Source organism: Primulina huaijiensis, unplaced genomic scaffold (assembly GCF_012295235.1).
Source record: "Primulina huaijiensis isolate GDHJ02 unplaced genomic scaffold, ASM1229523v2 scaffold11459, whole genome shotgun sequence".
Classification (NCBI taxonomy): Eukaryota; Viridiplantae; Streptophyta; class Magnoliopsida; order Lamiales; family Gesneriaceae; genus Primulina; species Primulina huaijiensis.
Window position 1 is genome coordinate 176,886 of NW_027342351.1, and position 14,539 is coordinate 191,424.

At 34.5% G+C, this 14,539-nt stretch overlaps 3 protein-coding genes and 1 pseudogene across 4 annotated transcripts; 2 read left to right on the forward strand and 2 right to left on the reverse strand.

Annotated features, from left to right (window-relative positions):
* Window positions 1–679: 679 nt before the first annotated feature.
* Window positions 680–2,849, reverse strand: LOC140965637 (heavy metal-associated isoprenylated plant protein 7-like). Of its 2 annotated transcripts, none has more exons than XM_073425772.1 (5): window positions 2,600–2,849; window positions 2,284–2,509; window positions 1,826–2,038; window positions 1,631–1,720; window positions 680–1,199 (listed from the first exon to the last, which is right to left on the reverse strand). In XM_073425772.1, the coding sequence occupies exons 1-5, from the start codon at window positions 2,654–2,656 to the stop codon at window positions 760–762; spliced, it is 1,026 nt and encodes a 341-aa protein (XP_073281873.1). In that variant the 5' UTR covers window positions 2,657–2,849; the 3' UTR covers window positions 680–759. The 2 variants fall into 2 exon arrangements, with proteins under 2 accessions (XP_073281873.1, XP_073281874.1); XM_073425773.1 differs by having other exon boundaries at window positions 1,631–1,718; window positions 1,827–2,038; window positions 2,284–2,503; window positions 2,591–2,849.
* An 875-nt stretch (window positions 2,850–3,724) lies between these two features.
* Window positions 3,725–5,643, forward strand: LOC140965652 (protein BASIC PENTACYSTEINE2-like). Its single transcript, XM_073425793.1, has one exon. It carries the CDS (start codon window positions 4,601–4,603, stop codon window positions 5,438–5,440), a length of 840 nt encoding a protein of 279 aa, XP_073281894.1. The 5' UTR covers window positions 3,725–4,600; the 3' UTR covers window positions 5,441–5,643.
* Window positions 5,644–7,241: 1,598 nt separating this feature from the next.
* Window positions 7,242–9,501, forward strand: LOC140965651 (probable UDP-arabinopyranose mutase 1). Its single transcript, XM_073425792.1, has 4 exons — window positions 7,242–7,694; window positions 8,000–8,250; window positions 8,354–8,522; window positions 8,976–9,501. The coding sequence occupies exons 1-4, from the start codon at window positions 7,371–7,373 to the stop codon at window positions 9,336–9,338; spliced, it is 1,107 nt and encodes a 368-aa protein (XP_073281893.1). The 5' UTR covers window positions 7,242–7,370; the 3' UTR covers window positions 9,339–9,501.
* A 2,588-nt stretch (window positions 9,502–12,089) lies between these two features.
* On the reverse strand, window positions 12,090–13,455 carry LOC140965640 (agamous-like MADS-box protein AGL11; annotated as a pseudogene).
* Window positions 13,456–14,539: the final 1,084 nt, after the last annotated feature.

The window sequence follows — 14,539 nt, forward strand, 5'->3', positions numbered from 1 at the left end:
CGAATATTAAGTTCGGTGGTTCTGAATTAAACTCGAAACGAGTTCATCAAATGTTGAAAGAAACTCAAATGAGTAGTTGGAACATGTAAGGGACGAAAATCGAAAAAAAAAAAAAAATTCGGTCGCCTGCCAAGAGCTCTCGGCAGGCGGTGCCGAGCGCTGCCGAGAGCGCTCGGCAGCGCGCAGGCGGGCGCGCGCAGGGGCGCGCCCCTTCGGCTGTTTTTCGTGTCCCTTCGATTTTTCTGATATTTTTTCATTTCCTTGGCATTGTTTGATGATTGTGATCAGTTACCATGGCCAAGAGACATCCCCATGAATGAAATATCATGTCTCTTCATTTGGAAAACATTAAATATTTGATATTTTGAAAATCAAACATATATACATCATTTTGCTTCTTCTTCTTCTTAATTCTTCTTCAAGAGAGAGTTCCATTCATTTCCTTGTTAAAGAACTTGAATATTTGAGTGCTAATTATTCAAGAGTTGTAGTTGTATCTTGGGAGAAGATTGCCACAAAACTCAAGGACATTGTGAGGGCAAATTCTTCTTAAGGAGAAAGTGTTCAACACTTGCCTCTACAAAGCCATTTCTTTGTTTTCTTCTTGTTTTTCTCTCACATTTGAATACCCCAGTCAACAATATTTTCCACCATGAAACATCACACATGACCACACATGTAGAGTATAAAATAAGGATCATGTCAATAGTGTAGGACATGAATTGAAACCCCCAATCTGCCCCTAATGATTCCCAACATTTACATAACAAAACAGGCATTTGGATTCTCATCACTGAATATCTGTGGAGGAGGATATGTTGCGTACGAGTCTTGTATAGACCTTTGATGAGGATAGACCTGATAGTTCTGAAGGTAATTGTGGAAGATTTCATTCTTTTTGAAATCCATTTTCGAATCCTCATCCTGATCTCCGGCCTCTGGTTCGAACACCGGAGAATTTTTCTCTTCGCTTTCTTTGTCTTTTTCAACTTTCTTGGTCTCTTTTTCTACTTCCTCCGCTTTCTTCACATCATCCCCTTCTTTCTGCTTTTCCTCCGGTTTCGTCTCTGGCTCCACCTTTGAGATCACAGCGTGTTTTCCCGTTCTCTTCCACACATAATCGGCGAGCGTTTCGGGTTCAAATACGCCTTTCACAGTCACTCGTGAGCTCTTTAGGTCTGGCTCTGCGCTTTTCACTCCTACACATGGAGAACATTGTATCATTGTATGTGTTAGATGCTACTCACAATTTCTTGATTCATCTGGAACTAACCACTACATCAATTACATACGCAGATGGTTGCCCATGATTCTACAGGCGAACAATTTAATAATATTAAACAAAGAAAGTTTTAAAGAAAGGAAACATGATCTAATGAAATGAATATAATATTATATTGCAATATAAAAAGGGTGTATACAGATTCCACTGATTACGAATAATATAGAATCATCCAATTCCTTTATGATCTCATAGATGCAAAAGAGGTAAAGACTAATAAAGAATAAGGATCTTTGCGACCACAGCCTGAAAGGATAATCAAAGCAAAAACAGCACAACATTTGTAAAACTTTAGAAGGCCGCAAAAATTTGTTCGGTTTCCACTTTTTGAGCAAATAAAAATCATACCTTTCATTCTTTCAATACGTTTCTTGATTTCTTGAGCACAAGCTTCACAATGCATGTACACCCCCAACACGACTGTAACCACAGGAGGCTGGAACAAAAAGAACGCAAATTACATGAATCCAACAACCCAAAAAATTCTGAAATTTAAAAGAAAAGTAAAAAGGGCAAATTAAGTTGAAAAAAATGAACCGGAAACCTCCTCCTCTTTCTTCTCTTCAGATTTGGCCACCTCTATTTTTTCTTCAGGCTTCTTATGGTCTTCCGCCGGTGGCTTCGGGATCGGTGAAATAAGCTTCACTTGGCGGTGGCTTTTCTTCTGAACCCTCTCCAAAATCTTGAGTGGATCTGCTTTTTCACCTTTCACAACCACTTTACTGGTCCTACAATCTGTTATCACGTCTTCGACTCCTGAAAACCCCCAAAAGAAAAGCTTAAAAAGTTCTACGAAGTGGCAATCTACCTGTTTAACATTTATCAAGAAATGGGAAATATTTGGAATTTTTTATATCAGTAGTCCGATTTTCAGAGAAAGTCCGTAAAAGAAAACGCTTCAAATTTCACATAATGTGTGGGGAAAAAGAACTGATTTTTAGTGAAAATATGAAAAGCCCAGAAAAGAAAAGAAGGTATACAATCCATTTATCAATAATTACCTTCAAAATCCTTGAGACATCTGCGGACTTTTCTAGCACATCCTTCACAATGCATGTAAACCTTCAAGATAATTTCTTGCGGCGGAAGAGGTAGCTGTGGCTGTTCCGCCGCCTCGGGTTCTTCGGATTTCATCTTATCCTTACTAATTTCCTCAGTCTTAGGGGCTCCTCCTTTGCTTCCCCCCTCTGCCGGCTTCACTGCCTCCCCTGTTTTCTTCTTCTCTTCCTGCATAAAAAGCACACACGCCCACATAAATAAGCGAGTCACCAATGCATTAACAAAACGGTTTACAGAAATTTCTTTGACGAATAAGACCTCTCCCATTTCTGCTGCTTTCTTTCCTCCGGTGTTGAAATGGAGCGGAGGATGCATGATACAGCTCAGATATATTGTTCAACAGAGACAACTGCACTGCTTGTACTTTTTTATTTTTATTTTTCGCTTTCTTGACCGAACACACTCGCACAGAATAGCACACGCAGTGTGTAGTTTCTTCAAAGAGAAATGGTACTTTGGCAAGAAACTCGCCCCGACGGGTGAAATCACCACAATTCTATGTCTCTTTTAAAAAGAAAAATAAAATAAAAAGCATCTATGTCTTTTAATATCAGTGGTTTTGTTTTTAGTCTTCTCCTGCTCTGATACTTAAAAAAGGTTATTTAAATGAAAACTCATGTCACTTTGATAAATGTAAAAATGTGTGTGAGACGGTTTCATGAGTCGTATTTTGTGAGACGGATCTCTTATTTGAGTCATCCATAAAAAAGTATTACTTTTTATGCTAAGAGTATTACTTTTTATTATGAATATTGGTAAGGTTGATCGTCTCACAGATAAAGATTCGTGAGACCGTCTCACAAGATACATATTGTTTGATAATTGAAAGTTTTAAGATTTTCGCCACTGTGGCAATTTCTTGAATAAGAAGAGCTAGAAAAAAACAATTATTGTTAGAGTATAATAATTAATTATTTATGTTAAATAGAACGACAGAAAGGATTTTAGTTATATTTTGTGTATTTATACGGTGAATAGTTTTATATTTATTTATCCTATAGTATTTTAATATTGTGGGAAAATAAAATAAATAAATGTATTCAGCATTTATATTTGTGAAACTTTCATGTCCGATTTATCATCAATTTTTATAAGCTTCGTAAAACATATATTACAATATCGGTTTTTAGTTGGGGAAATTACTTATTTTATTTTTTTAAAAGAATTAAATAATAATAATAATAACTGGCCTTTTTTTTAACGAAAACCAAATCTCGAACTGAATTAAAATCGATAATTTCAATTGGTATATCAAATAACAGAATTGTGAAAAAAAACTAGAAATTTTATTTTAAAAGAACACAATATAAAATCATATATAATAAAAATTATATTTAATAAATTTTTTATTAGTTATATTTTTAAATTATGATTTGCTGTCCTCCGTTACCATGATTGTATCTCCCATCCCCTTAATATTTTTATCAGATTTGATTCTCGATTTTGAATTTTCGTCAAATTTTTGATAAGATTTGTTCTGTTCCGTTTGTTTTTAAGTGTTGTTTTGGATCTGTTCAGTCTACTCTTCTTCAGATCTGGTTTTAAATGCTAAATATTGATTCTTTTGTTGAAATTTTGCGTTTGGTCGATTACTTTGGCGATTTTCGACGTCGGATTTTGAACGGTTAGAGATCCGTTTGATTCTTCAGTTGTTTTGTTGAATTTCGTCTGGGTTTATTCATTTCCTTGAACTTCCCAGATCTTACTGGTGTTTCAGTTCTTGAAATTGTGGGTTTTTTGGGTAATTTTGAATCTCCGTCTTTGTTGAAATGCGGGTTGTGCTTCAATTAGTATTCTACTCCACACTTCCAGGATTTTGGTGCCCAACGATCGCCAATTTCTCTTAGAATTTGAACCATTTAGTTTGAGTCTAGTGTCGTGAGATTCCAAAGGCTATAATAATATTATCAATTTCTGTCTTTAGGTTGGTATTCTCGCTTGTCTTGTTTGGCGTGCTTTGCTTCTCTGATCTTGGTTTAATAAATTACAAGATAGTTTTGTTTGTTGGGTGCAATGCTGAGGAGGTGTTTACTCCATCTATTCTTGTCCAGCTAATTCGTCTTTGAATTGTTTGCCAGTCAAATCCTTTAGCAATTTGGTGTCTTGATCTTCTTGAATGCTAATTTTTATGATTAGCAGGTTTCTCTAGTTTCGGTGGTTACTTCGTTGATGATTGTTGCAAAGACTAAGGTGCTTTACATGAAATTATGTTGAGGATTCATTGGATGTGATATTCTTTTCCCTCATTCGGTAGAAGTTATGGACGACGACAGCATGAGGAATTGGGGTTATTATGAACCTCCACTTAAAGGGCATCTTGGTTTGCAGCTAATGTCTTCTATGGTCGACCGAGACACGAAGCCTTTCCTATCTGGATGCGATAATCCTTTGATGGTTTCACCCAACAGTGCTTTCCATCCTCGAGATTGTGTGGTTACCGAGCCTCCTGTCACGCACATGGACTATGTTAGAGATAGCTGGATAAATCACCGGGAAAAGTTTTTGCATATGTTTCCATCAAACTCTTACGGCTCAATTCTTGCAGAAACTTCTGGTAGTCACCAATTCATGCCTATGCCACACCAACCCGATGCAGATATAAAATCAGGCTTGAAAGAGCTGGATATTAAAAAGGAAGCTAGTCCTCCTTTGAAAAAGAGGGTTGCTCCTGATAATCCAAAAAATCCCAAAGGAAAGAAGCCAAGAAAAGGTCCTCTGCCAAAGGAAAATGACAATTCCTCTGTTCGCCGTGCAAAAGCGGCAAAAAAGAACGTGGATGTCGTGATAAATGGTGTTGATATGGATATATCTGGCATACCGATTCCGGTTTGCTCTTGTACTGGTACTCCGCAGCAGTGTTATCGATGGGGATGTGGGGGATGGCAATCGGCTTGCTGCACAACTACTATATCAATGTATCCTTTGCCTATGAGCACCAAAAGAAGAGGAGCCAGAATTGCTGGACGGAAAATGAGCCAGGGAGCTTTCAAGAAAGTCTTGGAAAAACTAGCAACCGAAGGCTACAACTTTACTGGCCCAATTGACTTGCGGACTTACTGGGCAAAACATGGTACCAACAAGTTTGTGACTATCAGATAAACTTATGCGTACACGCCGGAGCTGTAATTGATGGGTTGCAAAAAGGGTGTTTATTCCCCCAAGGTGTTTCGATTCTAATACATCATTATTGTATAAGAATAAGACATATATTTTAATTTGTTTATGCTTTCTCAAGCAAAGGAAAATGCATGTTATGTGTCCTTTGAGTTAATTTGAAGAGTTCTGACCAAAACTTACTTCAAGCTTCAATTAGTGCACAACATTCTTGGGGACATTTTTATAAATTTATTTTTCCATTTGATTTATGGATTATTGCCATCTTGGTACAAATTTTAAGTCGTCGATCACGTTATATTTCATGGAAAACGCCATGTATTTTGTTAAAATTGTGTTCATATAAAATAACTTTTATATTGATAGCTGATTATCATCTATCGTGATTCTTGTTATCTCTAATTCAGGACGCCATGTTAAAAATATTATTCAACCCAGAAGAATTTATTAAAACCAACCGACACAATATTCCCATCATTTTCATAAAAAAATGAATTTTCTCTTTGTCAGGTTGTGGCTGTTTTAAATTTGAACACTTAATAACAAAAATCTCGTTCGTATATATGATTTAAATTTGAAAATCTAATAGTAAAAAAATAAAATATATTTACTAAATCGCAATTGTTTAAAAAATAAAAAATGTTCAAAATAAATATTAAATTATGAAAATTTATGATATAAATATACCATATATAAAAATGTAGTTAATATTTATTAATTATATTTTTAAAAAATAATTTATTTGGTTGACCCGAACCCAACCAGATTATTTTTTTCGGGTCAGCTATCGGGTCCAACCCGATCTGACCCGAACCCGAAAACCCCAAACCCAAACTTGATTTTTTTTGAATTAAATCGTGTTGGGTTTGTGGGTCGTGTCTGATTTTAACACCCTACTGAAATCACACCTCATAATGGAATAATCATACATTTGATGACGATAAAAATCCACTTAATTTTAAATTCAAATTGTTCGTCGATCGACTTAATAATGCTTCATATGGTATTTACTACTTACAGAGTACGAAAATAATAATATAATAAAAAAAATTACAATATTTTCTCTAAAACTACAATATTACCCTCCTTATGCAATTATCAGACTATTTTTATATGATAATTTTGTAATATAAAAACAAGGAAAACTTAAAAAATGGCGAAGAAAACGTGAGGAGACGGGCAACCCCATGTGAATTTAACACCACAAAAGTCAAATTAATCTCAACAAAAAAACCCCAATATAAGTTGAATTAATTCCATAATTTGGTTAATACAACTTAGTTATTTTAATTTTTTTTATTGTAAATATCAATTAATTTGAAAATTTTGGAAAAAAATATCAAAGGTCGAATGAATCAAACTTACGAAAAAGATTTTATCTTTTTTGATATACTAACAAAATTTATGTGATAAAGTCTCACATATCAAAATGGATATTCGATCTAATCTAAACTATGAAAAATATTATTTTTTATTTCGTATAATTTATTCTGATTTTAAGTGAAAATATCAGTATTTATATATAATAAATTATTACTTTGATCGATCGTTGACGTAGAAATTGTTACTCAAGAGATCTACCCACAAATTTATTTATAGATATTTAGATTAGACTTTAGAGTAGATTCAATTGATATTTTGTAAAAATTTAACTCGATATATGAAAAATAAAAAACAAATAAAAAATTGATTTTTTTTATTTGATTTTTGTCAAAATTTTAGGAAATAATTTAGGATTAAGATTTATTAATGGTATTAATTGGACGTTGAATGTGTTCCACTCTGTAGTCGCTCCTTTCTCGTTACGATATTACGCGCATTCCACGCCCCTATAAATTCCACCCCGAAACACCCCATCACTTCGCCATCACCACTCCAAGATCTGATTGATTCTCTCTCTCTATCTCGGAAAACCATGTCGAAGCCAGCAACGCCGGTGATGCCGCCGCTCAAGGATGAGTTGGATATAGTGATACCCACCATCCGAAACTTGGATTTCTTGGAAATGTGGAGGCCGTTCTTTCAGCACTACCATTTAATCATCGTCCAAGACGGAGATCCGACCAAGGTTATCAAAGTTCCTGAGGGATTTGACTACGAGCTCTACAATCGGAATGATATAAACAGGATTCTTGGCCCTAAGGCCTCTTGCATCTCCTTCAAGGATTCTGCTTGCAGGTGCTTTGGATTCATGGTGTCTAAGAAGAAGTATATCTACACCATTGATGATGATTGCTTTGTAAGTTCTTCGTTTTTCTGATTCTTGGATTTTTAATTTTTTCGGGTTTTAGGGATCTGGGAAGTCAACGGTCATTGAGAATATGCTTTGAAAGATATTCCTTTTAGATTTATTTAAGAGTGAACTAACAATGTATTATACGTTTGAACATGCTCATATTACATGTCTGGCGTAGAATATGCTGAACAAAGTATACCGGAATTGTACGTAGTGTGTAATGTTTTCTAATGCTTCTATATTGTTTATCATATAATTTGTTCAATACTCCAATGTTATTTAAAACTTGATTATTGAAATGTAAAAAGGTGGCCAAAGATCCAACTGGGGAAGACATCAACGCATTGGCTCAACACATTCACAATCTGCTCACTCCATCAACACCTTTGTTTTTCAACACATTGTACGATCCATTCCGAGAAGGAGCAGATTTCGTGCGTGGGTACCCTTTTAGCATGCGGGAAGGTGTGCCAACAGCGGTTTCTCATGGACTCTGGCTCAACATTCCCGATTATGATGCCCCCACGCAGCTTGTTAAACCTCGGGAACGCAACACGAGGTTGGTTGATGTGCTTGATCTTGTCTCATTTTTGTATCATATCTTGTCTCTAGATACTGCAAAATAGTAGTACATGTGCACTTATGTTGGTTTGTAAACATAGGTATGTTGATGCTGTTTTGACTATTCCAAAGGGCACTTTATTTCCCATGTGTGGTATGAATCTTGGATTCAATAGAGAACTCATTGGTCCTGCAATGTATTTCGGGCTCATGGGTGATGGCCAGCCTATTGGGAGATATGACGACATGTGGGCTGGCTGGTGTACTAAGGTAGCTTCTTCACATGATCTCCTTTCAGACTTTGCCCACAGTTTATAATTTTTAGCGCTGTGATGACGTGTCGGTCGTTGCTCATTGTCATATGTGTGGGGGTAAATGTATAGGGGGCTGAACATGGTGATCCACCCCTGCTTCAAAAGGAATAAAAATATAATTCTTCAAACTTTCAACTTTTGACCCAATTTCTTCTATGCCCGTTGAATGTTTTTGAAAATGGAGTGTCATGATTTTGGGGTTTTTGGTCTCGACATTGAGCTTCTAGGCCTCCCTTGCGCATATATATGTGATGTCATGTTTTTAACAGTGAGGACGTTTTCTCATCTGGCTTATCTTCGGCAATGTAGTTCATAAAAATAAAAAAGCTTACGTTTTGGCATGCGAAAATGGGGTCAACTCAGATATTTATTTCCTAGAACTCAATGAGTTGAAAATAATAAAATCCAGGTTATCTGTGACCACTTGGGTCTAGGAGTGAAAACTGGTCTGCCATATATCTGGCACAGCAAAGCTAGCAACCCATTTGTCAATCTGAAAAAGGAATACAAGGGCATATACTGGCAGGAAGATATCATTCCATTCTTCCAATCTGTTACCCTGCCCAAGGACTGTACCACCGTGCAAAAATGTTACATTGAGCTTTCCAAGCTTGTCAAGGAGAAGCTCGGCCCAATTGACCCCTACTTCCAGAAGCTCGCTGATGCTATGGTGACATGGATTGAGGCATGGGATGAAATCAACTCGACTACTCAGTTGGGGGTTCTGTCACTAGATGGCAAGAAGGATGCTTCGGCTTCTAAGAAGAAGTAGACTTTACTGCCTTGGTTTGGTCATATATTTTCACAAACTTCTTCATAGTTAATTGAATCTAGAGATTCCGTTGTGCTTTTCTTTCAATTATAGCATTGTAACAATGAGTTATCTATTATGCCCTCGGACTGATTAAAGGTTTTAAGCTATTTTCATATTTAAATCTTGTGGGTGCAACATTTATCATACTAGATATATTATTGCATAACTGAATGTCATAGCTAGTATTCCGTTTTAGTTCGTTCGCTTCTCAATTGATTATGTTGTTTTTATGATAACTCGCCAAGCTGGGCAAGAATGTTCATTTTGGCCCCGATCATCTGTTGGTTATAATGTAACCGCCGCTGCGCTTGTCTGGCCAGCGATATGTTACTAGGAAATCTTCTGTCGGTGTGGAGGGGACTCGTTTTGGGGTGAATCTCATCCATCCCCGTGTTACATAATCCGAAACCATATTGCCTACTATGGGCGTAGATGCATGTAGGGTGCAAGACAAAAGCTTTGTCATAATTGAATCTTGAATTTGAGACACGATCCCCAGCTTATTATACATGTTTGTATGATCATCATAATCTCATTATTTACTAAACATTAACATCTTATTTTAATTATTTTTAGTTGTTTAATATTTAAAATAATGAAAAACAATATTATCTTCTTCATTAGTAAAATTATCATAAAAATTTATTTCAATAAATCTTTAACCAACCTACAACTAATAAATTATGCTTTATCTTAATCATAATTGAACATTTGAAAAATTACAAAAAATGATTAATTGGATTAAAAATTCTAGACACGTGGATGATCATGTATAGGGATCGTTAGTTACTGTTAAAATTGAGATTTAAACCTAAGTCAATCTCAAAGTTAGCTAAGAGGAAGGATTCTACACGCTATCTCTTTTCCATAAAANGTCTATATATATTATATATATATATATATATGTATATATATATATCTATATATAACATAAAAAAATACATTTATAATGATGAGATGATATTGGCACGGCTCAATCAAAACATAGAAACCAAGTGATTATTGGAGATTTGATTTGATTGAACCATTCCAACATCATCTCCTCTCCACAGTAACTATACATCAACAAATAAGTTTTGTAAAAAACCAATAAATTACAAGTATTTTCCATTTGAAAGAAATAACATTACCCCATAAGGAAGAAATAAGTTACCTGCCTTGCCTATTTTATACCAACGACAGTGGTGATGATGATTACGATCAAGAAAATATTGTAGTTGTACCGTTATTCAATCGCGCTCTTTAATTTGTTCGTTTAAATTCATGCCTTAACTTGATTCACAAGATTTATAAAGCATGAGGGAAAAACAATATAGAGAAATATATTAAATGAGAAAAGGAAGAAAAAAATTTCAATCGAAAGGTTCAGGTCTCCATTCTCATTCAAAAGGTTTCTTTTATAGAGAAATATATTAAATGAGAAAAGGAAGAAAAATATTTCAATCGAAAGGTTCAGGTCTCCATTCTCATTCAAAAGGTTTCTTTTATATATATATAGTACAAAAATATATGCAAATAAATTAGGATGTCCCTTTCTACAAAGTTTTAATATAAATCACAATCACTAATTAAGGCTTTTTTATATATAAAAAATGACTATTTTAAAGTCTTTCGCCGGCTAAAAAATCAAATTTAAATTCAAATATAAAATTTTCATGTGGTGCACATCTGAAAAATCAAGAACCTATGCGCAGATATATATATATATATATATCAGATATACATACACAAGCGTTTTGGTAAAAAAAAAAGATCGAATTTATTGAAGATGGTCCAATATTTAACATCTCTTTCATTTGATTTATTCCTCTCCAAATTAAAAGTTTTGGAGTAAATGTTTGCAGGAGGGAAAAGAAAACTAGCGAGGACTTTTTCTAGTAATAAATACTAAACCTTCTTAGTAATTAACAAACCCATTTTTGTATCAAAAATAAGAAATTAAGTTGACTATTAAGCTTATTAAAATCACGAATAAAATGTTATTTTCATCTACAAATAATTAAAAAAATGTAATAATTTTCAAAATTGGTTCTTGGAATAAACTTTCATTGACATAGACTCAAACAACGCCACTCAGAAGGAGACAAGTGCTGAATTCATTTATTAGTCGGAAATCTAAATTGATTCTTATTTTTAAAAAATATAATTTTAATTTTCTGGATTCAAACACGAGAAGACCATTTATTCCCCCTACGAAAGGCAAAAATTTGGGTGAGAGAGTCTCACGGGTCGTATTTTGTGAGACGATTCTCTTATTGGGTCATCCATTAAAAATTATTACTTTTTATGCTAAAAGTATTACTTTTTATTGTGAATATTGATAGTGTTAACCCGTCTCACAAATAAAGATTCGTAATACCATCTCACAAGAAACATACTCCCTACGAAAATGTTACTAAATATATCTCGTGATTTGTATAATATATTAAATTTTCTTTACGCATATAGAGTTCAATTGATTGATGCAACTTTGACAACAAATTAATACCAATTTCAATGTATCAAATTCCCTGACAATTTCCATTAATAAATATTACAATTAAAAATCAATCCTCATAACGTAAATATATATTTTAAAAACAAACGAATCAGATATATTTAAGTATATCGGCCGCCTTGCCGATATAATTTTTTGCAGTCTAAAATGAATATGTAATGAGAGCAACCATATGCTAAATAATTTTATTCAAGACCATAATTAAGTACGTATTAAGCTACGTATANAATGCCCACTTTCTTTTGGAGATGATTGTTCTCTTCTTGAAGATCTCTGTACTGCATAAACAAAAATAAAGATTAAAATATGAATTTTCATAATATTGTAATAATGGATCTTCTTGTTGCTATTGATAATTAAACATTAAATTCCCCTTTCCAAAAAAAAGATCAAACATTAATCTTACCCTTCTCTTGAGGTAGTTTATGTCTTCTGCAATGACACGCCACTGTGAAATTGAAGACATCCTCTGATTAATTTATATGTTCTGTGATTTAAGTTATGAAGCTAGCTAGCGACTAAAAAATGCTTGCATTTTAGTAAAAGATTTTCCTAACAAATATATAAATGTATCAGTATACAACATTAATCACTAGATTAGGGACACTCGATGAGAAATATCAAAACTTACAATTTGATAACAGTTTCGTTTTGGAAAAGTGACAACTTGTTGTTTTTGTTAATTTTGACACTAGGGAGGGGGGTTGAATTCAAGATCGATCCCTTCCAACTTTAGGAAGGCTCATGCCGCTAGACTAACAAAGTCTGAGCTACATGCTTGTAAAATACTTCCATTTTAGAGCGAACTCATTCGACACCAATCCTCAACTGGCGTTCCAGTTGTTTCAAGTCTTTCATGCCTAGCCCTGATAGATTTTCTCCAGCAAAATGCCTTTGTAGGAATAAGAAATATATTACGTACACGATAATAATGAGTATGAAAATCCTTTTTTTTTTTTATTAAAAAAACCAAGATTTGGAGAAATTTGGAACAGATCACACACTTATCTCTTGCTTCCAAAGCAGCTACCATTCTCCTCAGATCATCAATTTCATTCCTCCATACCTAGAAAAAGAGAAACAAATTAGTTATACTACTGCATCAATTGATTGGAAAGAAAAATTGTTTAAATTATTAAAATTAATATTGTGATAATTCCTTGATCAATTTGTGCACTGTCTATGGATACACACACACACACACACACACACACCTCCATGGTTGTGAAGCCTTGATCACTTGTTTGAGTAATTCCCACTTCACTTTTGTACCTTGCTATGGTCCTATGAATGCTGCATCCACAAACCCTCAAAAATATCTCATCGCAATGTTCATACATGATCAGCAATGAAACAACAACAACGAGCCAATTAAGATTCTAGAATTAATGACATACTCATGACTAGAGAACTGACAAGCTTTGCCAGAAGGAGAGAAGACGAGGAGTGCAATCTCGGCATCGCAGAGAACTGATAGCTCAAAAGCTTTCTTTAGCAACCCATTCCTTCTCTTTGAGTTGTTACTTGCCTGTTTGTGGGATTCTCGATTCGTTTCAGTTCCACTTTCCCTCTCCCCATCTATGCGTGCATGCGTCTGTCTGCAAATCCTAAATTCCCAGCAAAACTCTATTTTGGCGCACTCCCAGCTGTTCAGCCTATCTTCAATTAAAACTTTTAATTATGCAGCATATATATAATATTATATATATACACACACACATTTATTGGGTTATTAACGATGATCCTTAGGTTTTCGTTCGTGGGATGAGCGATGATTCCCACTTTGGAACGTGGCTATCAATTTATCATTATTGTGCAGTTTAATTAATCAAATATCAAATATTGATTGGAATTTTCATAGGATACTCAAAGAGCGTTTCCATTAAAAAATTTGATGTGTGTAAGATGAAATACACAAGTTTACCAATTTTAAAGGAATATGTATTATGGAAACTGAAAGAAAAAAATTATCACAAACTTAGAGAAAATTACATTTTCCGTTCTACATTTTTCATTTTTTTAGTTTACTTTTGTTAACGGTAAATTTATATTTTTAGTTATGTGACTTGCATTCTTTTTATTTTCACTGTCCACATGATCAAAAGTTAAAAAAAAATGCAAATTACATAACTAAAAATATAATTTTCTCACCTAAATCAAAGACCGAACACTCTAATTCGAACATTCAAATGTATAGATATTTTATAAACACCAGTGGACGGGACACACGCGTTGCATGTGGAATACAACAAATTAATAGGGATGTAAATGAGCCGAACTGTTCGCGATCTTTTCGGATCTGGGCTCGTTAAAAAGCTCGTTCGGGCTCGTTCGTTAAGCTTATCGAGCCGAGCCCGAGCCTTCTTTTGGGCTCGACAATTTTGTTGAGCCGAGCTTGAGAGTATTGATGTTCGGCTCGTTAGCTCGTGAACATGTTCGATAATAGGTTCGTGAGCTCAAAATTGAGCTCGGCTCGTTTAGCTGGCTCGTGAACTCGAGCTCGAGCTCGAGCTCGGCTCGTTTAAGTGGTTCACAAGCTCGGGCTCGAGCTCGGATCGTTTAGGTAGATCGTGAGCTCGAATTTGAGATAATTAATGAGTTATAATATTAAAATAATTATGTATGATAAATAATAATAAATTAAAAATTAAAAATTATATTA

Coding starts and splice junctions, on each gene's coding strand:
- LOC140965651 (XM_073425792.1), top strand. CDS start 7,371: ATGTCGAAGCCAGCAACGCCGGTGATGCCGCCGCTCAAGGATGAGTTG. Junction 7,695..7,999: donor CCATTGATGATGATTGCTTT/GTAAGTTCTTCG, acceptor AAATGTAAAAAG/GTGGCCAAAGATCCAACTGG. Junction 8,251..8,353: donor CCTCGGGAACGCAACACGAG/GTTGGTTGATGT, acceptor TTGTAAACATAG/GTATGTTGATGCTGTTTTGA.
- LOC140965652 (XM_073425793.1), top strand. CDS start 4,601: ATGGACGACGACAGCATGAGGAATTGGGGTTATTATGAACCTCCACTT.
- LOC140965637 (XM_073425772.1), bottom strand. CDS start 2,656: ATGCATCCTCCGCTCCATTTCAACACCGGAGGAAAGAAAGCAGCAGAA. Junction 1,721..1,825: donor AGAGAAGAAAGAGGAGGAGG/TTTCCGGTTCAT, acceptor TCTTTTTGTTCC/AGCCTCCTGTGGTTACAGTC. Junction 1,200..1,630: donor ACGTATTGAAAGAATGAAAG/GTATGATTTTTA, acceptor CTCCATGTGTAG/GAGTGAAAAGCGCAGAGCCA.